Source organism: Hydra vulgaris, chromosome 12 (assembly GCF_038396675.1).
Source record: "Hydra vulgaris chromosome 12, alternate assembly HydraT2T_AEP".
Lineage (NCBI taxonomy): Eukaryota > Metazoa > Cnidaria > Hydrozoa > Anthoathecata > Hydridae > Hydra > Hydra vulgaris.
Window position 1 is genome coordinate 50,917,501 of NC_088931.1, and position 24,909 is coordinate 50,942,409.

The following is a 24,909-nucleotide window of genomic DNA, read 5'->3' on the forward strand; positions in this document are numbered from 1 at the left end:
GCATAAGAAAAGACGTGCTATATAAGTAATTGATAAAAGTGCTAAAATGTCCACTTTTCGGAAAAATATTTATCTAATTGGAGTGATGAAAAATCAAATCTGCGGTAGTAAATTACCATATAAACGAGATGTTTTGAGTGTACTTTTTTATAACATGAGAGTGGTAAATTTAAATCTTAATGACAGCAGTGCTTTAGTTATTGATGAAGTGGTCGTTTTTTGGAAAAAAGCAAGAACCCCAGTTCAAAACCATTCAAACTGTATTTCAAAATTAAAATCTTTGTACGATAATGTCAGAAATTTAGAAAAATCTAAAAATAGAAATACTGAACGGCAGAGAGAAAAAGAAAATGATTTTAAAGAAGATTTAGACAACCTTTTCGATATTGCCACCTTAAATGCCTTAAATGAGATTAAAATCGCCGAAGATAGAGAATTTTTAATTAAGCAAAGGGAGAAAGGTAGAGTAGGTTGTATGTTGGGAGTAGATATCAAATTATTACATAAGGAAAAGCGGAAAGAAGAAGGCACAGCTGCAGAGTTGAAAAGAAAAGAAGATTTGTTGGAAAATTCTAGTTGTTCGATTGCATATTTTGAAATGGAAGATAAAGAAAACGAAGATTCACAGAAAAAAGTGATAAATCAAGACAACAGTGAAGATGACACATATTTAATATCGGAATCTGAACAGGGTCCATCTTCAAACAAGAGAGGACGAAATACGTTAATGACACCTTGCCTGGCCGCTGCCTTGGACAAATGTAAAGTGAGTGACAGGGATGCAATGCATATTATTTCTGCCGTCCTAGAACCTCTTAATATAGATATCACCGAGTTTGTTCTCAATAGATCGTCTATCAAATGAAATAGAGAGATTTTGCAGAAAATAAAATTTTCATCAATAAAATCAGTAGGAAATGATGCAAATTTTATTGAAGTGCATTGGGATTCCAAATTATTGCCTGATATCACAAAAAATGAGAAAATTGATCGGCTTCCTGTGATCGCGGTTGGTTTTGATTTTGAACAATTATTAGGAGTACCTGGAATTGCATTATCAGGAGGATCGGAAGTTTGCTCTGCTGTGTTCCATATCACTGATGAATGGAATTTAACCGAAAAAACTCAAGCCTTTTGTTTTGATACTACAGCATCAAACACTGGACGTATAAAAGGAGCTGCAAATCTGCTTCAACAAAGGTTAGGGCGAGATATTTTGTGGCTTCCATGCCGACACCATATATTTGAGGTCATTTTGGCTGGTGTACTCACGAGGACAAAAGCAATTGTAGCATCCGGCCCTGAAATTACTCAATTCAAAGCACTGAAAGAAAACTGGAAGAATATTGATAAAATGAAATTTTTAGATTATACCAGCGATGAAGCCGTTTATAATGCACTGAAAGATGTAGCGCCTGAAATTATTTATTTTGTGAAACAGAAACTTGCAGAAGAGCAACCACGTGATGACTACAAAGAGTTTTTGCAATTGATGCTCATTTTTTTGGGAGATAAAACAAATGTGAGTTTTAGGGCCCCCGGTGCATATCATTTAGCGAGATGGATGTCTAAAGCGATTTATTGTTTAAAACTTTTTATTTCGCAATCAAATGAAAATGAGAAAGGATAATTCAAAACTGAATGCAGAAATTTGGGTTTTCGTTGTATACTGTTATGTAGAGGCCTGGTTTTTAGCAACAAATACTACAGGAGCTCCCCTAAATGATATATATTTTTTGAGAAAATTGGTTAAATTTAAAAATATTAATGAAAACATTGCAACCATTGCAATAACAAAATTTTTAAACCATTTATGGTATCTAAGTGAAGAGTGTGCTGCCATGGCAATATTTGACGATAGAATTGAGAGAGTTGAAAAAATTAGAATGGCTCAAAAAATTATGGAATGTGCAAGTAAAAACATAGAGACTGTGAATGAAAAAGAAGAAGAAAATGAAGAGACAGAAGTCATTGAGAAAAAACTATCGTTGCAAATCCGAGATGTCCAAAATTTTGTTCAAAAAGATCTACCAACTGAATTATTGTCCGCCAATTCACTTTAGTTATTTAAACGATTCGGTATTTGTGTTGAATTTCTTCAGGGCGATCCGCTGAATTGGGAAAACAGAGAGGATTATTGCACAGGAAAAAATATCATTTCAACCTTAAAAAGTACAAATGATATTGCAGAAAGAGGAGTGAAGTTGATTGAGGATTACAATGAAAAAATAACGAAAAATGAGCATCAAAAACAATTTTTGATACATGTATGTATAAACAAATTTAATTTTTTGTTATTTTTTTCTTGAACACATTCTTTAGGCTAAGTTTAGAAAACACATTCAATATTATTTTTATTTTATTCAGGTTGTTCAGGAGTACCGGAGAGAGTTCCCAGTCGCCACAAAAGGAGGCTTACTTTAATCCAAAATATGTATCTGAAGTGGATGTATCATTTCAATAAATAAAAAGTATAGTATTAGGATTAACTATATCTTTATTTTACGTTTTCATTTTAATTAGTATGTTTTTATACTGAAATTTAAAAAAAAAAGCGTAATTTTATGTTTACAGTCGAGCGTACATTGTCGTTCTTATAGGTAACTGCCTTACATTGAATCTCACAACTTCAGCGTCGATGCGGCACGTGTTAATATTAACCGATTGAGCTGAAATTTGATATATTTTTATGTCTTATATAAAGGTACATTCTGGCAAATAATTTCAAAACAATTCGAAAAAAAAAATTTTCCTTATAAATAAGGACCACCCTAATATATATATATATATATATATATATATATATATATATATATATATATATATATATATATATATATATGTCTGTATATATGTATGTATATACATATACAGTTTTGTATCAATAATTTATACAGACCTCTGGGATAAGGCAAAATTGGAGGTGATAAACTAATTTATTACTCTGCTGATATGGAAGACAAAGAACATTTTATCTTCCATATCAGCAGAAAAACACCACAATTCTTACAAACCTGATTCATTTTTCTAAGAAAATTGAATTTTTTTAAATTATTATTTCTTACTATATGATATATTCTATTCCTAACAAAACCCTCCCTTACAACATTTTTTGCATTTTTATAAGTACAGTAAAAAAACTTTTTTTCATTTTTTTTTTCCTAACAGGTTTTTTGACAATGAAGCTTAGTGTACTTTTTAAATATTTTTTTATCTGTTTTCATAATTTTTATTATCATTTCAATCTATCATTTACTTAAATAAAACTTTTTTTTAATAGGTTAAAGAATACTTTCGTCAAAACAATTTGGAAGGTTTAAATGATGTGGTGATAAATAAAATAAGGTATTAAACAAACAAAATTCATAGTTGTTTAACAAAAGTAAATGTTTAACAATAATAATATACAAATAATAATTTTTTAAATCAACGATATTATTATATTATATATATTGAATTAACAATGTACTAAATAACTTTAAATGTAATACATGATATTTATTATAACTTCTTTTGTAAAATCTTGCATTGTGGGATTACCTGGATAGTAACAAAATGCGATATAATTTTTTTTTGCTCACTTAACTTTCCAAGTCTAAGGAGGCACTACAGTTAAAGAATTAAAGATAAAGTTAAAGAAACAATTTTAATGGGTTTTATAATTTAAATTTAAATAATTTTTACTTTTTCAAAAACATTTTAGTTAATTTTTACTTTTGTCTTATAGCAATAATGCCGACAAAGTTTTTTTTGAAATCTCTGTTTTATGTTTGTTGTTTTTACATTTATTTATGACTCTAATTTAAAAAACACACAACAGTTGATAGCAATCAAGTTTCTATTAAAGTGTTCTATTTCTAATCAGAAATTTTATAGTTATAAAATATCATATATAACCATTGATATTAAAGAAACATTTCATGCCTAACTTACTTTTGTAGTTTACCTAATATATTTATGCATTTGTTGTTATTACTTTACCAGCAATCTATTTATTTATGTAAAAATGCAATCCAATAGTTGTTTATATTTTAGTAGAATTTAACAAATTAGATTATAGAAATGACACTATGCCTATAATGTTGCTTTTTTAGGTCAGGTAGTGTTATTGTGGAATATATGCTATTGTTTGATTTTTTATATGGTCAAATGGTTGAATACCTTGATGGCGTTAATTCAAATGGAAAATTAATGAATGTAGCTATTAGTAATACTTATTTCTCTTCATTAGATGGTAACTTGCTTTTTTTACTTTTGAATTAGAATTGCATGTTTATTTTAGCATGTATGTCTCTGAAATATCAAGTCTAAACTTTAGTTAACTGCCCACCTCCATACAATATTTCTGTTACATATAATGGAAGTGCTGTATTGGTGACATGGTTTCGAAACAAATGTAAAAGCACATTATTATGGTTGTATATTTATTTAAAAGATCAAACATTAGAAAAATCTTCCTGGGAATGGAAAGGAGTATCCTCAAATAATCGTGAGTTGTTTTTGAATAATCTTGCTTCAATGCATCAATACAAAGCTTATATGTTGGTTGCGATGCCCAATGGAAATAGTCTTCCAAGTGAAGTATTTTATTTTGAAGCTCCCGGAAAAGGTTTTTAACATTTTAACAGTAATTTTTTTTTAACATTTAAAATTAATAATATTAAAACAAAAATAGTTTATGATACAGTGTGTTGTAACAAATAATGTTACAACACACTGTAATTGGAGTTTATACAGGACATTTTTATGCAATCTTGCAAACTTCTGGAAAAAAACTTTCTTTCAAAAGTTTTTAATATAAATTATTATAATAATTTGTAGCTTGCCATTTTTTATATATAGTAGTCAGTTGATTGTTAATGAAAAATAATCATCATCATGAAAATAAACAACTTTAATTTTGTCATGTAAACATCTGTTAAACAAATGATATCTAATACTTTGGTGAAAATATTTTTATATGATTGTTTTACTTTGAAACACTTTTAATTTGACAGCAAATCCATATCTATAAACTCTATAGTAGATATATACATCTTCTATAGAGCATATCAGATATATATATATTTATTTTTTCATATATTTATTTGTATATAAATATACGTATATATATTTATTTATTTATTCATATATTTATTTATATATACATATTTAAATCAGTTCAAAAAAGCGTCTACAAAAAGGGTTTATTTTACTCTTTTTTTGAATGAGTCCAAAAGTGGTTAAGTTACACGTGTTTTTAAGTAAACCATTCAAAATACAAGGTGCTGTCATGTAGAAAGATTTTGAGCCTTGGGAGGTTTTTGATAGGTGACAATTAAGTTGGCAACTGTCTTATGATCTTGTGTTTTGTTTTGAAATTTAGGTTTCTAGGAGTTTGAATAGACATGCAGGAGATTTGGTTAATAAAGTTTCATATGTGTTTCATAACTGATATCTTATAAAATATTCTTTGATGGATTGGTAACCAATGAAGTGGTTGTATCAATTTTTCTAATTTTAAATGGAAAGGAGAATGAGAGATGATATGAGATAAGCTATTTTGAGTATGTTGGAGTTTTCTAAGATTTTTTTGTAAGAACCTCAAAAAAGGCTGTTATATTATATGATATTTTGTATATGCAAAATAAAATACAAAAACTCCATAATATAATAATATAATATAAAATATAATATTACCTATAGATATAATGCTCTATTAAATAATATAAATAAATCCTATTTATTTATTTTATTTTAAGCACTCTTATATGTACAAGAGTTTTTATTTGCAAATACAAAATATCAACTGTTATCTCCAACAGTTGAGCACTTTCCTATACCATCGGAAAAAACCTATAAATTAACCCTATTCAAAAAAACAGAAGAGCTTAAAAAAAGGATGAGATGGAAGGCAATTTTCCTCAACAATAGAAATCTGCAGAGCTATAACAAGGATTTTATTTTTTTAAATTGTAGCAACAATACAGATTAATTTCTTCAGCAAGTTAAAGATTTGATTTGCTATAAAAATGATTTAAATCATATTAAATCTTTAAATTTTCGTAAAATAAAAGTTGCTTTTCAGTACAATCTAGTTAACGATGTCAGAAGAATATGTATGTTGGTCAAAAAAACATATATACAAGCCAATAAAAATACCATTAATAAAAATAGAAAAACTCTGATAAGCTTACATACCACAACGCTTTTGACAGCGCTATGGTATGTGAGCTTATCAGAGTTTGTTTTTTTTCCGGCTATCTCAGCATTATAACTAAACAGATTTTGGCTTACACCAAGACAATGGGTTAGCAGTTTTTAAAAATGCTAGTGACCACCTCATGGATATAATAAAAAAGCATAATTAAATTTTTAAAAATAACAATCTTTCTATCTCTATAGAATGTAACATCAAAGTTGTGAACTTCCTTGACGTGACACTTAACCTCAATGACCAACCTTTTAAACCATTTTGTAAACCAAATGATGAAGTAGGTTATATTCATGTTGATTCCAATCACCCTCTTAGCATTTTAAAGCAACTTTTTTGTTCTATAGAGTTAAGGCTGTCAGCTAATTCATCTAATAAACATTTTTTTTGAAACACTACCCATTTGTATCAGGATGCAACAAAAAGTCTGGTTACAAATTTAAACTTAATTATATTCTGAAACTTATCCAACCTCGATTAAAAAATTGTAAGTACAATATAATCTGGTTTAACTCACTATATAGTAAAATTGTTTCCATCAAAATTGTTAAACTCTTTTTGGATTTAATAGACAAACACTTCCCAGACCATAAATAATACAAGATTTTCAGTAGAAATACTCTAAAGGTGAGTTAGAGTTGTATCCCAAATATCAAATCAATCCTCAGCTCTCATAACCATCATGTAATCAAAAACAACACTTCAGATTCTAATAAACATTGCATATGTGTTATTAAAAGCAAGTGCCCTTTAAATCAACAGTGCCTTGTAAATAACATAGAGTATCAAGCCACTCTATACCCAGGCATTCTGGATGGGAATGAAAAAGTGTATTTTGGAGTTAGTGAAACTGGATTCAAACCTAGATATGCTAACCATACAAAATCTTTTAATATCGAAAAATATAAAAACAATACTGAATTGTCTAAGGATTTATGGAGGTTTAAAGAAAGTGGAGAAAACCAGATAATTGAACAGAATATTGTAAAACATTGCAGATCGTACAATCCCACAATAAAACTTATATCTTTATGAAAAGTTTGTCATAAGATCTTCCACCAATGATAACTTAAAAAACAAAAGTAATGAATTAGCATCTAAATGTAGACATAAAAGCAAATTTCTTCTTGCAAAACTTGATAGGTTATTAGACAGTTATTTTTAGTTTTTCTTTTTTTCTTATGTTTATGTTGTTTGTTGTTTTGGTGATGATGAATATTGACCACTGTAACTTTATATTTTATCGGGTTTTATTTTATGTATATATATATTTTTAAACATCTTCGCTTCCAACAAGGCTGCAAGCAATCACTATTAGAGTTGGAAGTTACTGGAAAAGAAAAGATAAAGATTGCAGAGAAAGATAACGATTGATAGACAACTTAAAAGATTGCAAATTATATGAATTAGGAAAGCAAGATGAAGGAAGCAAATTCCAAAAAACTGATGTTCGAGGAAAAAAACTAGAGGAATAAGATTTTTGGAGCACTTAGGAACAGTCACAGAAAAAAGATGAGACTTAATAAAATAACGAGTAACACAAGAATGATTTTAAGTAGATGGCTCGCAAGACACTAGCTCTTTAGAGCAGTGTCTATTATGGTATTTGTAGAAAAGAGAAAGAGAAGCAACATTACAACAATGTGATAATGGTTGGTGGTTGGCTGCAAGACCAGCTCCAACTATGTTTACAATGCGTTTTTGCACCCTTTCTAAAAGAGAAAGGATATTATTAGAAGATCCCCCCACCCCCCCACCCCCCAGATATGGCAACAGTATACCATACAAGGACAGATTTGAGATTTATAGATATAATGAATAGAATACGGAGAAAGAAAGTGTTGAGCACAATAAAGAGATGCAACCTTAGCAGATGCTAATTTTGCAATGGATTTGATATATGGTATCCAAGAAAGATCAGAAGTAAGAGTTAATCCTAGAAGATGAAAGATAGATGATTCAACGAGTACATTACCGTATAGAAAGACCTTAATTATTGCAATAACAATTAGCTAAAAAATTGAGTTTTATTAGAACTAAAGTTCACCAGCCACCGTGAGCTCCATGCTGAGGCAGAAGTGAGATCCTTTTCAAGCTCTAATTCCCCCTCCAAGTAATCAGAGAGTGTTGGTTTCTTATCAAGTCAAGAACAGATGGTAGTATCATCAGCAAACAATGCCACCTTAGATGTGAGAATATCTGGAAGATCATTAATGTAAATTAAAAAGAGTATAGGGCCAAGGATTGAACCTTGAAGAATCCCTGAAGTTACCAGATATGAAGAAGAGTGCTGTCCATCGAGGACAACTTTTATAATACCATTGAAAAGGAAGAATTCAATAATCTTAAAGATGCTACCAGATACACTGTAAGAAGAAAGCTTATGGAAAAGACCAGCATGCCAAACTTTATCAAAAGCTTTAGAAATGTCAAGAGCAATAGCCTTAACCTCTCCACCTTTATCTAATGCACGATAAAACCTATCAGTTATTACTGTTAGTAAATCAGCTGTAGAACGAGAAGACCAAAGTCCATGTTAATGATCAGAAAGTTAGTTATTAGATTCAAGATAAGAGATTAAGTGTTTGTTAAGTAAAGATTCAAAAACCTTGCTTATAATAGGAAGAAGACTAATGGGACAGTAGTTAGACAAGTCAGATCGCTCTCTAGAATTTTTGAAAATAGGGATAACAAATGCCACTTTCAAGCAGGCTGGAAAACAAGACTTTGATAAGCATTTGTTGAATAATTTTGAAAGTATAGACGACAGCTCTGGAGAACACTTCTGCAAGACTATAATAGGTATGTTATAACAGGTATATGGAAATCACTTAAGATACAGAAGGTGCAGTGATACGAATGTCAAGCAATAAATCAATCTATTTGTCGGCTTTATCAGGTAAAACCCAACTAGTGAAATCAAGAGATGATATTGATGAAAAGTTCTTAGCAAACAATTCAGCTTTGACTTTAGGTAAGGTAACAAAGTCTGAACCTTATTGATACTGTTTAAGATTCTTCAGAAGTCACAAGAGCCTAATTTTTGAGATGAAATATGAGATTTCATGACCTGAAAATAGCGGACTTTGGCGTTAGACAAAACTTTTTACAATGGTTTTTAGCAGTAATAAATAGATGTCTGTTTTCTGGAGAAATGTTTTGCTGATAGATATGGAAGTAGTGGTTTCGTTTGGAAATCGCAGCAACACAATGTGAGGAAAACCATAGAGAAGAGTGAGGCTTGAATTGGAATTGTCGAGAGGGAATAAAAGATTCTATGCCAGCCTGAATCAACGAAAGTATGTAAAAAGTATATTTGTCTGTCACCAATAACAACAATATTGGCTGATGGATAAAGAGACAGGGCTTGGTCAATTTGGTCAGAAATAGCATCAAAAAGAGTGCAGTCTTGAGATGAAGGAGAGCGATATAGAACAAAGAGAAAGGGGATAGTGTGATGTGGTGCTAAACATAAGCACATAAAAGAATAGTCTGTAGATTGAAACCTAGTTTTCCAATAAATAGCTGAATTCTTACGAATGTAAATGCCCAGGCCAAGCATGTGACTATTGGAGTCTTTACGAATTAAAGGAAGATAACCATCAACACCAAGATCACAAGATAAGACTTTACTATTTATTCTCATTAATATTAATAAACTCTAAGCCATAATAAAGGGCTCCGAATGTAGCCTCAACAATGAACACCAAAAGTACGAACAGAGACACCATCCATGCGCAGTATAGCACTGTTAATACTTTGATATTTTTCAGCTGTTGATGAAATCAGCCTCTCTGAGAGCTACCACAGAGTTCGGGAAACCTGACTACCAGCCGGTCTCAGAACCATAAAACTGAGTTTATATATATATATATATATATATATATATATATATATATATATATATATATATATATATATATATATATATTAATATATGTATATATATGTAATATGTTTATATATATATTTATGTATATATATAATATTTTTATTTATATATAATATTTATATATATATATAATATATCTATATATATATATATATATATATATATATATATATATATGTATATATATATATATATATATATATATATATATATAATATACTAAAAAAAAGACACCTAATATTTTTAGTCAAAAACTGTTTTTGTATGGTATAGTTAATGCATTTATTACTAGAAAAATTTCTTATTCAAAAAAGGTAGAAAAAAACACCATATTTGGGCATTATTTTTTGGTAACATGCTTTTGTTATAGCTTTTGTTAGATTTGCTTTTGAGATTAGCATTATTTTTTAGAAACTTCTGTTTTTTATTTTACTTAACAGTTTTTGATAGGATTTAAATCAATTTAATTGCTTGGCATAGGGCAAGAACATTTTATTGGATTCATGTTCTGATAATTTGTGGCTGATGACAGTTTCCCTGTTGTGCATTAAAAGGTTGTATATTTGCACATTTTACTATAAAATTTATGAATAATTTGCAGGTTTTTTATTCTCGCTTATTTGTAAAAGGTGTAAACCACCACCACTGTTGGCAGTGATTGCATTTAAAATTATAATTGCTAGACATTCTTAACTGAAGGTGCAATATTAAAGCTTGAGTTTATTGACCAGTGAGCATTGACTTTGTCTGCTACAAGTGGTTTAACTTGCCCTTTGTCTGACAACATAACATTTTGATACATTTTAACAGTCCAATCTTTGTGTTCTTTAAAAAAATTGAGGCAATAAGGAATATTTTTCTGATAAAGCATGGTTTTAATGCAGCTCATGATTAAAGTCCTTGACAAGATGTCTTTGAACTGTGTGGGCATTAATATTTATTCTAGGAGGCAGATAAATAATTTTTGAACATCAAATCTGCATGTCCTTCACAGCAAAGTAGCATGTTTGGTTTTTAGAGAAGTAATTATTGGTTTTCCAGAGGATTTTCCAGAATTGATATCATATATTGATTTGCGCTGAATGATATCATGAGCGGTTGCGATAGGCATCTCTAAATGTGTAGTAATCTTTTGTTTTGACTAGCTGTCTACCAATAAAGTTAGCAAGTGATATTGTCCTCATACTTTAAGATAATTGAGTTACACATGTAAGATGTTTAAAGAGTATATTAGATTTTTTCTTGGTTAATAACTATGCAATCATCCACACAACACGTGTTTGTTTAATGTGTTTCCATCACAGATGTTTTGAATTTATAAATAATTTCTATACTATATTGTATAAAATTAAGAGTGTTTGATAGTTACACAAGAGCTATTTATATAAATATATTACTATTACTGCAGTACCAGGAATAAGTAAATAATTAGTATTGATAATAAAATATAGTTTTGCTACTAAGAGTTTCATGTGTTTCCACAATCATTAGAAAAAAATAATTGTAATTAGTTTATAAAATAGAAAAAATTTTTGTTTAGGTAATTTAAATTTAATTGGAATGTTAATTAAACACTTGAAATTTACATATATATATTAAAAATTTAAAGTTTTAAAATAAGGTAAAATAAGTGTTGCATGTATGGTTTAATAAATAAACAAAATAAATATTTTTTACATTTGTTGATAAAAAAAAACCCTATTATTGAATGTTATTGGTTAATTAGGTTTGTAGCTATGTAATCTTTAGTAAATTTTTGTTTTTGTGATGGCATTTTGATATGAATTCAGATTTATTTTATTGTTTTTCCAGTTTCGAGTAAGAAATAAATGCAAGTTTTCACTTAGACAAAAGTGGCATATTTTTTTAGAAATATTTGAATAAGAGGGTAGAGATTTTAAAATAGACCAGACAAAAGTGGTGGTTATGTTATACTTATTTTTATATCCCAAATATGGATAGGGCTGGATAGGGAGGTTGTTTTATGTTACGTTTTGTTTTTGAAGGAAGGTTTATGATTGTTATACCTTGTTTTTCACTCACCTTCTATTAGTCTTATGAAGATTTTTAGGCTGATTGTAAGCAGTGACAGAACATTTATAATGATGATGTTTGTATTACATTTGTATTTTACATTTTCTATTTATGGGCATTCTACCTTGTTTCTGGAGTTACATTTTTGTAAACTAAATAAAGTAAATAAATCTTTTTCAACCCAGTTTAGAAATCAACATTAAATTACAGCACTATTTTACAACTAAACTTACTTTAGATAAAAATTCCATTTGTTTTGAAACATTAGTACTTCATCAATGTTTTATATTCATTTTAAAAAATACAAATAAAATAGTCATACAAGTAGGAGCAAAAACAAAAAATATATTTATTATTTACCTGCAATTAAAAACTATCAAACAAATTTTAAACCTTTTAATTATTTAAATATATTTTTTATTTTTTAAATATATTTTGCTTTAAGAAAAGCATTTTCTTTTAGAGTTCCCTAAGCTTTAGAGGGCTGTACACTCATAAGCAATAAATATCTTAAATGTCTTTAAATTCTTTTTTACTTTGGATTTAAGCTCCTGATAGGCAACCAGCAAATATTACTGTGAAATCAGTGAAGTCAACTGAGGTATATGTGGAATGGACAGATATCTTAGAGCAATATCGTAATGGTAAAATACTTGGTTATAAAATAAGGTATAAAGTTTATTGGTCGAATGATCCGTTAAACACAGTGGATGCACAATATGGTTTTAATGCATTCATTTTAAAAGCATTAAAACCTTTTACTCTGTATTATGTAGATGTTTATGGTTACAACTTATTTGGTGCTGGTCCGTCAATTTACTCTATGTGTAAAACTTTAGAAGATGGTAATCTACTAATTGATACTATTAATTTTTATTTTTTTATCTTAAATTTTAAATTGAATTATTTTTTTCTTTTGTTCTTCTACTTATTTTGTATCAATACCTAAAACCTCCTCCTCCTACCTACCAATGTTTGTTTTGTATCAACACCTAAAACCTCCTCCTCCTACCTACCAATGTTTGTTTTGTATCAACACCTAAAACCTCCTCCTCCTACCTACCAATGTTTGTTTTGTATCAACACCTAAAACCTCCTCCTCCAACCTACCAATGTTTGTTTTGTATCAACACCTAAAACCTCCTCCTTCTACCTACCAATGTTTGTTTTGTATCAACACCTAAAACCTCCTCCTCCTACCTACCAATGTTTGTTTTGTATCAACACCTAAAACCTCCTACCCACCAATGTTTGTTTTGAATTTTGAAGATGTCTTGGAATATTTATTTTATAATTTAGCTCCATCTGCCCTAGTTCCAAACATTGTTATAAATGATATGCAATCAATTGATTGGTGGTCAGTATCATGGGATCCTATTCCAGCAGAGTACATTAATGGAGTTTTGCGTGGGTATCGACTTACTTACTACTTACATTCTCAATTTGGAGTAGAAGTTATTGGAGAAAAGATAAGAAAAGTTATAAACTTTGATCCATTTACGCGTTATTATAAAGAACAAAATCTTCTAAATTATGCCACTTATGTATTAAGCGTTGCAGCTTTTACCTCATTTGGGAATGGCCCAGTCAAAGAGTTTGAAGCAAGTTAGTATTTTTTTGGCTATAACTTGAGGCTGATTTTCTGTGGTAAATAAAATTGATTTATTTAGAAAATTACAAGGTTACGGTTTTGTTTTTAAAGTCATTCTTAAAGTACTCTAAAAACTTATTTTTGTTTAATATAGAACAATAAATAAGTTTGCTGTAAATTTTAAGCACACTGTTATGAAAACAATTTATGGCCTGACAAGCTAATCTGGCATTAGTTGATCATTTTCCTGACAATTTAGAGCCTAATAAACTTCCCTAAGTATTCATAGCTCGCTAAACTTTTTTGACAGCTTATAAACTTTGGTTCTGGTTAAAAACTTTTATATCAGTAGCAAAAATCAAAGTCTCATATTAATCTTTAAAATTAATATTTTATTGTAGTTTCAAAAAGGTATGGTGAAAAAAAAAAGAATTTTAAAAAGTTACTTGTTCAATGTTTAATTAGAAATTCTTTTCTATCACTTTACAAAAAATGTATTTTTAAGGAAACAATAAATGGAAAAAGAATTTTCTGAAAAAATCAAATTATAAACGAAACAAATACATAATTAAACAAACTAATTAAGATTATTTAAATTGAAAATCTAAATAAACCAAAGAAAAAAAAAATTGTTTAATTTATATTTACAGTTATATTATTTAAGTAAAAAATATATTGTTTATTAAAATAAAAATGATGTTTTTTGAATTATCTTTAAATGTTTAAGTTAAACATCTGTTAATTATTCTTGTTGTTGTTTTTTTATTGTTTTTTTTTTCTATAGAAACGTGCAAATGTCCAGAGAACATTTTTGCTAACTGGTATATTAATGAACCCTTTACTTCTACAAATGACAATAGCCTTTTTATATCCTTGTTACAAGAAATTTTTTTTTTCTCATGTGGTACATGCAAAAGCTACTCCAATAAATACTCTACTCTGCACTTTAGAAGGTCAAAACATGGGAATCCTATTAAAAAGTCTGAGTTTGAGTTAAAAACATCTATTAAAGGTGATGTTGATCTAAGTTTTCCTATATATGGAAAAACTGATCAAAGTTTTTCACCAAACAGCACATTTGTTATACTTGTAAATTCTCCTGGAATCGCTGGTGTTGTCCGGAATGAAAACACAATTGAATCAACTATCTTACGACTTGCTATAAATATTTTTACTGTATGGCCATTATTGTTAATCACTTTTTTATTTGCATCAGCTTTTGGTATGGTGATTTGGTTTGTTGTAAGTTTTTTCTTATAATTTTTTTTTTATGTGTTCATCAATTTATGGATTTATATGTAGTATATGCTTGACACTATATTGAAATGTGGTTTCAAACATAATTTGCGCTTAATGAATATTTTTTTTAGGATCAATTTTCAAATCCTGATCAATTTATAATTGGAAATGTACGGAAAGGACCTTTGGCTGGCATTTGGTTTGCATTAGTCACTATGACAACTGTTGGGTTAGCATTTTTTAAAGGATATTTATATGATGTTGTTTTAACTTAAAATGTTCTCCAAATGGAATTTTTCAATTATCATTTTATAAAGGTGTTTAAACTATATTTATGTTCAAAAGAAGATTTACTTTTACCTGGAGAAAGGTGTTTAAACTATATTTATGTTCAAAAGAAGATTTACTTTTACCTGGAGAAAGGTGTTTAAACTATATTTATGTTCAAAAGAAGATTTACTTTTACCTGGAAAAAGGTGTTTAAACTATATTTATGTTCAAAAGAAGACTTTTACCTGGAGAAAATAAAGAGAGTACTTTTAGCATACCATGGTATCCATGGTATCCCATACCTAGTTTACCTAGTATACCATGGTATCCCATACCTAGTTTACCTAGTATACCTTGGGAAACATAAAATAATAATGGGAGATAAACTAATATGATAAAAAAATGTAAAAAATAAAAATTTCTCATCTTGTTTATTACAGTTTCTCCTTTCTTTAGTTTAGATCTTCTTTTTTTCTTGCTGATGCATTTCTATTTATTTATTTATTTTTTTTCATATAAAAAACTTTTTCAATAAAAAAAGGCTATTAAAAATTATTTTTTAACTAATTTAAGTTTGTCATAATAATATATTGACAGCATGTAAAAACTAATATTTTATTTTCACATGCTATCAGTAAATTTAGTATACTAAATTTACTGATAGTATGTGTTTTGAGTTCCTAACAAGCAACTGATCTTCTTTCTAAACACTTTTATATAATGTTGATCTACCATTTTGTTTTATTCACACTTTCTAGTTATGGAGATTTGGCTCCTCGATCTATTTTGGGAAGAATAATTTCAATGATTTGGTTCATTGTTGGAATAGTTCTAAACAGTATAATCATTGGTTACATTGTTACTAATCTTACATCCATCACAAATGTTGATGACGTCATTATGTATGGTACAAAAGTAAAAGTTTGATTTTTAATTTTTTTATGTAAAAAATTTGAATTGACCACTTTTCATTACTATTTTCTGGTAGCACTGCACTGGACTTGAAAAAATAACAAATGTTAATTCAAAAAGTTTAAAATTATATCAAATAATATTTTAATATTTTTTTTATACCCTTGTTACAAAAATTTTATAAATAATATTTATAAATAAATACAATAAACCAAACCACCAAAAGCTGATGTCATTAAAAAAGCTATTAGCAATGTCTATGTCTAAACAGATTCTTTAAAAACTAAAAATATAATGATTTTTTTTTTTTTTACTTTTAGAACTTTTTTAACAGTTTTAGTTTATTCAAAACATTTTTTAATAATCACCACTTAAGCAAACAAATATTTTTTAAATTTATAAAATGAGTTATGTTTTGAAAATAGTATTTTAAAATAATAAAAAATAATAATTTGAAAAGTATTTTCAAAACATTTTTTAATAATCATTATTTTTATTGATATTAACTTAGTATTAAACTTAATATGGTGTTACTCTGGAGCCTTTAATAAGAAAGGGGGGATGTTTATTAATTTTTGGAAAATTTTCTCAGCCACCCCAAGCTTATTAAAGACCCCCTATCCACTCCCCAACCCCCTAACCCTCTCCCTCCCTGAATGTTTATTAATTTTTACTTGTTATCAACAATAACAAAAAAATAAGTGAAAATTGGCCTTAAAAATTAGAAAATAATTATTTCAGTTACTGATAAAAGCAAAAACTTTCAGTGTAAACAGGTTTTAAAAATCTCCTTCCATTTAAATCTCGATTTGTCGAAAACAAGCTTTTGGTTTATTTCTCATCAAAGAAAAAATTATATCAGCATGTATCCTATTTAATTATTATAACACAGCTGTTAAAAAATGCGCATTTGACTGCAAGCCACGCTAAAATTAAATAGTTTTATGCGTGTTTTGTAAAAAATGTTAGAGATTTTTCATAAAAAATACTAATGTTGTAACATAAAATATTACCCCCCCCCCCACCTCTCCCCTCCTCCTTCCTTTTTATTAAAACCTCCTCGTTTATTAGATCTGGACTAAAATTTCTACCCCTCCCTTTTCTTCCTACCCCCCCCCCCCCTCCTCGTATTAATGACTCGAAAGTAAACACATTGTAGTTGTAACAAGTTAAATATGTTGTTGTAATAATGTATTAAATGTATTGTTGTTGTTATTATGTATTAAATGTGTTGTTATTGCAATGTATTAAATGTGTCGTTGTTGTAATGTATTAAATGTGTTGTTGTAACAATGTATTAAATGTGTTGTTGGAATGTATTAAATGTTTTGTTTTTGTAATATATTTTGTAATATATTGTTGTTGTAATGTATTAATATGTTATTGTTGTAATGTATTAAATATGCTGTTGTTGTAGTGTATTAAATGTGTTGTTGTTGTAATATATTAAATGTGTTGTTTTTAAAATTTATTAAATGTGTTGTTGTAATTTATTAAAGTTGTTTTTGTTGTAATGTATTGAATGTGTTGTTGCTCTAACTTTTCATTGTATTGTTGTTGTAAAGTCTCAAATGTGTTGTTGTGTTGTAGTTGTAATATGTTAAATATGCTGTTGTTTTAATATATTGTTGTTTTTCTTAAACATATTGTTGTGTTGTTATTGTTGTAATGTGTTGTTGTTGTTTTTGTTAAACATGTTGTTGTGATGTTGCTGTTGTAATCAGTTATTGTGTTGCTGCTGTTGTAATTTGTGTGTTGTTTTGTTAAACGTTCAAATTTTATGAACTTTAAATATTTTTATTTTTTAAAGTAAAAACTTGCTTTGCGGAATAAAATGTTACATTAAATTTAGGCTGAGTTATAAATCTAATTAAAACATTTCAGAAACATTTATGTTGTGGAATTTATTTGCTTATTTGTTTAATAGCTGGACATGGTTGACCTAGGTTGACCAGCTTATGTTATAAAAATAAAGTTTAAATGTACAACTGTTACATGACTAGATAGTCATATGACAAGAAGAAATTTAATATGTAAAGTAAACAGTAGTAATGTCAATTGCAGATATCTGCAATTGACATAACTACTGTTTACTTCACATACTAAACTTCTTCTTGTTAAGGAGGATAAGAAAAAATTCATTTTATTAATTCAAAGTAGCTGTTATGTTGATTACATACAGTTGTTGTATTTGGAGGCAATAACTTAAAAAAATCATAAAAAATTTTCTTATCAAAAGTTTAAATTTAGGTTGCAGCATTGAATGGATCTTTTGAACGTAAAACAGTAATAAATAGAAATGGTATCTTGTCAAATAGTAAGATATTGTTATCTAATTTATTCTCAATGAAATTTGTTTGTGTGAAAATATTTTTTTTTGTATATGATATTAGTTTTAAATTGTAACTTCAGAAGTTGTAAAATAAGCAAAAATGTTATAGTTATATATTTTTATATATAACAGTGATATTTATTAAGTAATGCACTTTGTATAGTTCTTAGTGATAATAATTTTTATTATTATATGTTTCAGTTTTACATTTTAAAGAACTGAAAACATAGCAAAAATGAAAATACTGTAATGTAATTAATAAATAGTTTCTTGATAAAAAATTACTGCTGAAATGAGTATTCACACAAAATCTGTACACATCATTTTTATAAAAATGTGTTGTTCAAATTTAATTAAAGTTATTTAAACTTTTTTAAATTAAAAGAACTGCAGTGCTAAAGTAACTTTTTTAAATTAAAAGAACTGCAGTACTAAATTTATTACTGTAGTGGCTTTAAGGAAAACAAACAACAGAAAAACAATGAAAAAGTTATTTAAGAAATTAAGATTTAAAGTTAAAAAAAGCAATATTTTTTTAAATCAATTTGAAAATTTAATTATTGTTTCATGTTGTCATATATTCTATTTGTCTTATTTTTAATTTTTTTTTTGTTTTATTTCAGCATTGTTCATTCATTAAGAACACTTTCTAATTTTTTGACTATTCTTATATGTTATTGTTGTAGTGATAGTGTTGCTGTTGTGCTGTTGTATGTGATAGTGTTGTTGAATTATATTTCTTTTCTTTAAATAAGTTTTCTTTTGAGGGCTCCAGTACATTGACTGACTATTTAGGGAAAACATCAAAGAATGTGCTTTTTCATCCATTAAGGGTTTTGGTTGTGGCAGCAATTTTTTTTTTATTTTTTTATTTTTTTCTTCTTTTTTATAAAAAAAAACTGTATGAATTTATATTACTGTAGATTATCAATCATTTTTTGCAATTTTTTGGTAACCATAGTTTGTACTTTATTTGTGTTTAGTAAATATTGTTGCTAGTAGTTGTTGAATAACATTTATTGAAAATCTTTAGCATCTTGCAATAAATAAGTTTGGGCAAAGGATTTTTGAATCAGTTGTGGTTTAAAATTTTTTTAGAATACTTTTCATATTCTTTTTCCATCAGTAGTATTAGGGTAAATTGATTATTGGAAAAAAAATTTCAAAAAATCCCATAATTTATATTCTGTATTTGATTATAATAATTGTCATATTAATTTATTGAAATAGTTATATGACAAGCAGCAATTTACTTTATTACATTTATTGCTACATTTCACTAGATTTTTCATAATAGCAAACTTTGTATGTGGTACTTTTTTAATCTAATAAATAATTACATATATATAAATATATACCTTTACTGAATGTGTCATGTGATATTTACTTTTGGTTATTGGAGAGAGAGATGACTGCTTGCGTGAGCAGTGACCATGGTAGTATTTATAAAATAAAAAAGAGGTGCAATCTTATGATATTGAATCACGATGAGGTTTAAGCATGTATACTTGTTCTAGCAGTCAGCTAAAACAGGTATAGATTTACAGTATGTTTTTTTACATATACATTACATTTATGATGCACTTTTTCAACTTGTTTAATGATGAACAGGCATCATAAGAAGAACCATTAAAAGTAGTATTTTGTATAAGGAAATATGAAAGCAGTATTTCATATAATAAAATACCAAAGCAGTATTTCATTTAAGGACAAATAAGAAATTTTAATTGGTAAAGAACAAAATCAATAGTAAGAAAATGATGATCACAATAAAGACAACTTTGCAATAGTTTAGATGGTTTCCACGAGAAGTAAGTACCCTTCTTAGTACCCTTGAGTAATAAGAAAAAAAGTCATCATTATTTTTTTATTATTTTTTATGCTTTTATTTTACTGCTTTATCCTGCCAGATTGCCTGCAATATTGAAACTGGAAAAAGTATTCAATCCATTTTTAATAAATATTCAATATTTTTAATCATATTCGAATATTCAAACATATATTTGATCTTTTGTAAATATATTCAATGTTTTTCAAATATATGAAATCTTTTTCAAATATGTAGCCAATGTTTTCAGGTATGTATTCAATCTTTTTCAAATACATTCAATCTTTTACAAATATGTTAAATATTCCTGGAAAAAAAGATATTTACCCTTGTAAATAAAAGGACAGTAAAAATGCTTTTTATGCTCTGTATATCTTCTCCAATGTTGTTTACTGCTTCCTAATATTTTTTACGTATTTTTCCCACATAATTGAACATGGAAAAATACTTTAAATTTTTGTACAAAAAATAGTATTGTACCAAATAAGTTTTTAGTAAATGCCACATCAACGTTAGCTGGAAGGATAATAGCAAACCATGTGACAAACCATGTGACAAAATTAAACAATTAAAGCAACTAAAGCAATTAAATGATTATAATTTTTTGAAGTGAATAAAATTATTGTTATTATCAAAACCAAGAAAGAGGACGTTTATTAAGTTATTATAAACTTTCTATTTGAATAAAAAAACTGTTATTATTATGACAATCAAGTATCAGGACATCTATTAAATTATTATAATTTTTCTAAGTGAATAAAAAAAAAGTTATTGTTATTAAAACTAAGACTCATATAAAATTATATAAAAATATTATAAAACATTTATCTATTTTTGTTATTATCTAACTCTGCTGACATCTTTTTAACTCAATATGCTTCTTTAAGGCATCTTACATTGTTCTGTGCAGTTTTTTCAAAATTACGGTATAATGAAAAGATGTCTGTTAGTAAAATATATATGTAAGAAGATAAAGACCACAACAACTATCCATCATACTCTTGGTATAAAAGATACTTATATGCATTCTAAAGTATCTTTTGTATAAAGTATCCTTTAACAACTTTCCTAGGGCAAAAGAATATTAGCCAGTGAAATACATTCTCTTTTACCACTGCTAACCTAAATAATATATATTATTTGTAGCATTTAAAAACAAATATTACAGTAAAACTAGTATTTAGTTTTAAATTAAACTTACCTCTCTGATATTTAAGCAAGATTTTTGAGTCTTACCAAACACTTAACCTCTCATCTTGAATCTCATAACTAACTTTCTGATCATTAATTTGGATTTTGATCTTTTTGTTCAACACCTGATTTGCTAACAGTTATAACCGATCGGTTTTATCGTGCATTAGATAGAGGTAGAGAAGTTAAGGCTATTGCTCTTGACATTTCTAAAGCTTTTGATAAAGTTTGACATGCTGGTCTTCTCCATTCACTTTCATCTTACGGTGTATCAGGTCACATCTTTAGGATTACTGAATCCTTTTTACCAATTGTAGTATAAATGTTGCCCCCAATGGACAACACTCTTCTTCATATCCTGTAACTTCAGGGGTTCTTCAAGGTTCAATCCTTGGCCCTATATTCTTTTTAATTTACATTAAAAATCTTCCGGATATTCTCACATCTAAGGTGACATTGTTTTCTGATGATACTACCATCTGTTCTTGTCTTGATAAGAAGCCAACACTCTCTGACTACTTGGAGGCGGCATTTGAGCTTGAAAACAATCTCACCCGCTGCAGCATGGGGCTCACAGTGGCTGGTGAACTTTAATTCAGATAAAACCCAATTTGTTTTAGCCAATCGTTATCGCAATAATTTAGATCTTCCTATATTTATGTTCAGTATATGTGCAGTAATGTACTCAATAAGTCATCTACCCATCATTTTCTAGGATTAACTCTTATTTCTTATTATTCTTGGAAACCATATATCAAATCCAATGCAAAATTAGCATCTGCTAAGGCTGCATCTCTTTATCGTGTTCAACACTTTCTTACTCCAGATTCTATTCTTCATCTCTATAAATCTCAAATCCGTCCTTGCATAAAATACTGTTGCCATATCTGGAGCAGATCTTCTAATGATGTTCTTTTTCTTTTAGACAAGGTGCAAAAGCGCATTGTAAACATAGTTGGACCTGCTCTTGTAGCCAACCTCTAACCATTATCATATTGTTGTAATTTTGCTTCTCTTTCTTTTTTCTACAAATACTACACTAATGACTGCTCTAATGAGCTAGCGCCTCTTGTGCCATCTATTAAAGTTCATTCTCATGTTACTCGTCATTTAATTAAGTCTCATTCTTTTTCTGTGGCTATTCCTAAGTGTTCCAAAATCTTTTATTTGTCTAGTTTTTTTCCTCAAACATCAGTTTTTTGGAATTTGCTTCCTTCATCTTGCTTTTCATATTTGTATAATTTGCAATCTTTTAAGTCGTCTGTCGATTGTTATCTTGCTCTATAAACTTCATCTTTTCTCTTTCAGTAACTTCCAACTCTAATAGTGGTTGCTTTCAGCTTTGTTGGAAGCAAAGAGAATGAAATTAAAAAAAAATTTTTTTTTTACAAAAATAGATCTCTTTTTCTTTCATTCAACCTGGTGGACCTTGCATGGCAAACTTTGGCTTCAATAATTTAAGAAGCGTAAAATTCACAATGATCACAATAAATTAGTTATTGTTATTGAGAAAATTTTATTCTTTGAAATATCTTAAATAAATTTAAATATCCATTTAAATTTATTAAGTCTCTATTTGTATTTAAGAAATCAAAAATTTTCTCATAATTGCCTACAGATTATTTTCTTTATTTTCCTGGATTTCATTGCTTTTAATAGCAATATCATTAACTTTTTCTTGATTAACTAATTGTTAACTGTTTGCTTTAAATTAAGTTGATGGAAGTTATTTAATTTCTTGTATTTTATTGTTTTCAAAATCAACTTCACAATCTTTTTCTTGGTCTTGAATTGTAAACTGTTTGCTACAAATAAAGTTGATGGAAATTCAACACTATCAACAATGCAGTTTTATTTTAGCTGCAAATATAAAGGTCATATCCAGCTAAATTTTTTTACAACAGCATATGGGTAATCTATATCTGAGCAATTATTTAATTTTGAAATAAAAATGAATTAAACTTTGAAATCGAAGGAAACTCTTTATGCAATGACTTCATTTTTTTTTCTCTCGTTACTTGTTCAGTACCATATTTATTGATAATCAAAACTCCATTTACAATAATAGAATACCAATTGAGGAATTGTTCTTTTTTTTTTTTTTTTTCTTTGTTTTAATGAAGTTAATGCAAATTCCAAAGTTTTTGACTTTTTTTTTTCTTCTTTATTTGATTGCTTATTTGAAGCTATTTGAGTGTTGTATGGTGCAAACAGCTTTAATCTTTCATTTCAATTAACGAGTCTTAATAAACTCAATGAACCACTTTGATAAAGCATATCTCCAGCTCATTTTAATGTTGAGATTTTTGAGCAAAATCTGATTGCTTACATGTATTTGTACTTTGACTTTGAGTTTGAAGAAGATCAGAAAATTCTTCTTTATTAGAGAAAGCTTCTAATCTTCTTCCAACTTTGAGTTTGAAAAGAACTAGAAGCTTTCTCTAATAAAGAAGCAACTTTGCTATAATTCTCCATATTTTAAGTATTAGCAAGGAAACTGCTATATATAGGAAACACACATTTTTTAAAATAACTGTATTATGCAGAATTGAGTATAAGCTCAAACAATGTTTTTTTCAAATAAAAGCTTTTTAGCAATGTTCTCCTCTGGAGTATTATTTGAAAAAGATAGAATAATAAAATTTGAAAAGAATTGTATATATTTAAAAAAGGTGGAATATAAAATACAAAATTAAAAACAAGGATCAAAAATATTTTTCAATTTAAATAATGCCACTATTCAGCAGGCATAAGTAAAGATAATAACAGTAATAATAATAAAAACAATAATAACAATAATAACAATAATAAAAATGATAATAGTAATAATAAAATAATAATAAACACGAAACTTTTTTGATTTTTTGTTTATATTAAATTCTTATTGCTATACTTAATGTTATAGAACGCAATGCACTAAATGTGAACTTGAATGTGTACTATAATTTAAAGTTGTACTTTTAATGTTGTACTTTTAATTTAGAAACCAATTACAATAGTGTTGAAGAGATGTTAAGCGATTTGGAAAAAAAAGTTGTGGACTTGGTTTATGTAGATACTTTTTCATTATTGGATTACAAAACTGTTATTGAAAGTAAATCCCTGAAAATAACTTTCATTGATTCAAAGGTGTTGACTGGCTATGGTTTTGTGTTATCAGGTTTATTAATAGGACTGAAAACGGATGTTAAAAGTTTTATTGCTACCAAAAGTATCACAATCAATGCTTTTATTGATTCTTTTTATGACAGATTTCCTGTAAGAACAAGTTAACAACCTTTTTTTTTAATGAAAAACTTATATATAAAAAAGTATTCAACTTTTTTAAAAAAAAAAGTTGAATATGTTAGTATGTTAAACTTCATATCTTTTTAAGACATGAAGTTTAACTTGTTAAGATGAAGTGTATGGAGAAGACCAGCATGCC

General features: G+C 27.7%; 1 protein-coding gene across 2 annotated transcripts in view; it reads left to right on the forward strand.

The window, feature by feature from the left end:
* LOC100197582 (uncharacterized) overlaps positions 1-24,909 on the forward strand; it is a 44,567-nt gene that overhangs the window by 8,119 nt on the left and 11,539 nt on the right. For both annotated transcript variants that reach the window (XM_065813607.1, XM_065813608.1), the window contains exons 8-17: positions 3,281-3,345; positions 4,095-4,234; positions 4,319-4,609; positions 12,668-12,964; positions 13,419-13,724; positions 14,495-14,952; positions 15,081-15,178; positions 15,978-16,134; positions 18,382-18,448; positions 24,466-24,740. In XM_065813607.1, the coding sequence (XP_065669679.1) occupies positions 3,281-3,345; positions 4,095-4,234; positions 4,319-4,609; positions 12,668-12,964; positions 13,419-13,724; positions 14,495-14,952; positions 15,081-15,178; positions 15,978-16,134; positions 18,382-18,448; positions 24,466-24,740 (2,154 nt within the window). The remainder of the gene's footprint in view (positions 1-3,280; positions 3,346-4,094; positions 4,235-4,318; positions 4,610-12,667; positions 12,965-13,418; positions 13,725-14,494; positions 14,953-15,080; positions 15,179-15,977; positions 16,135-18,381; positions 18,449-24,465; positions 24,741-24,909) is intronic.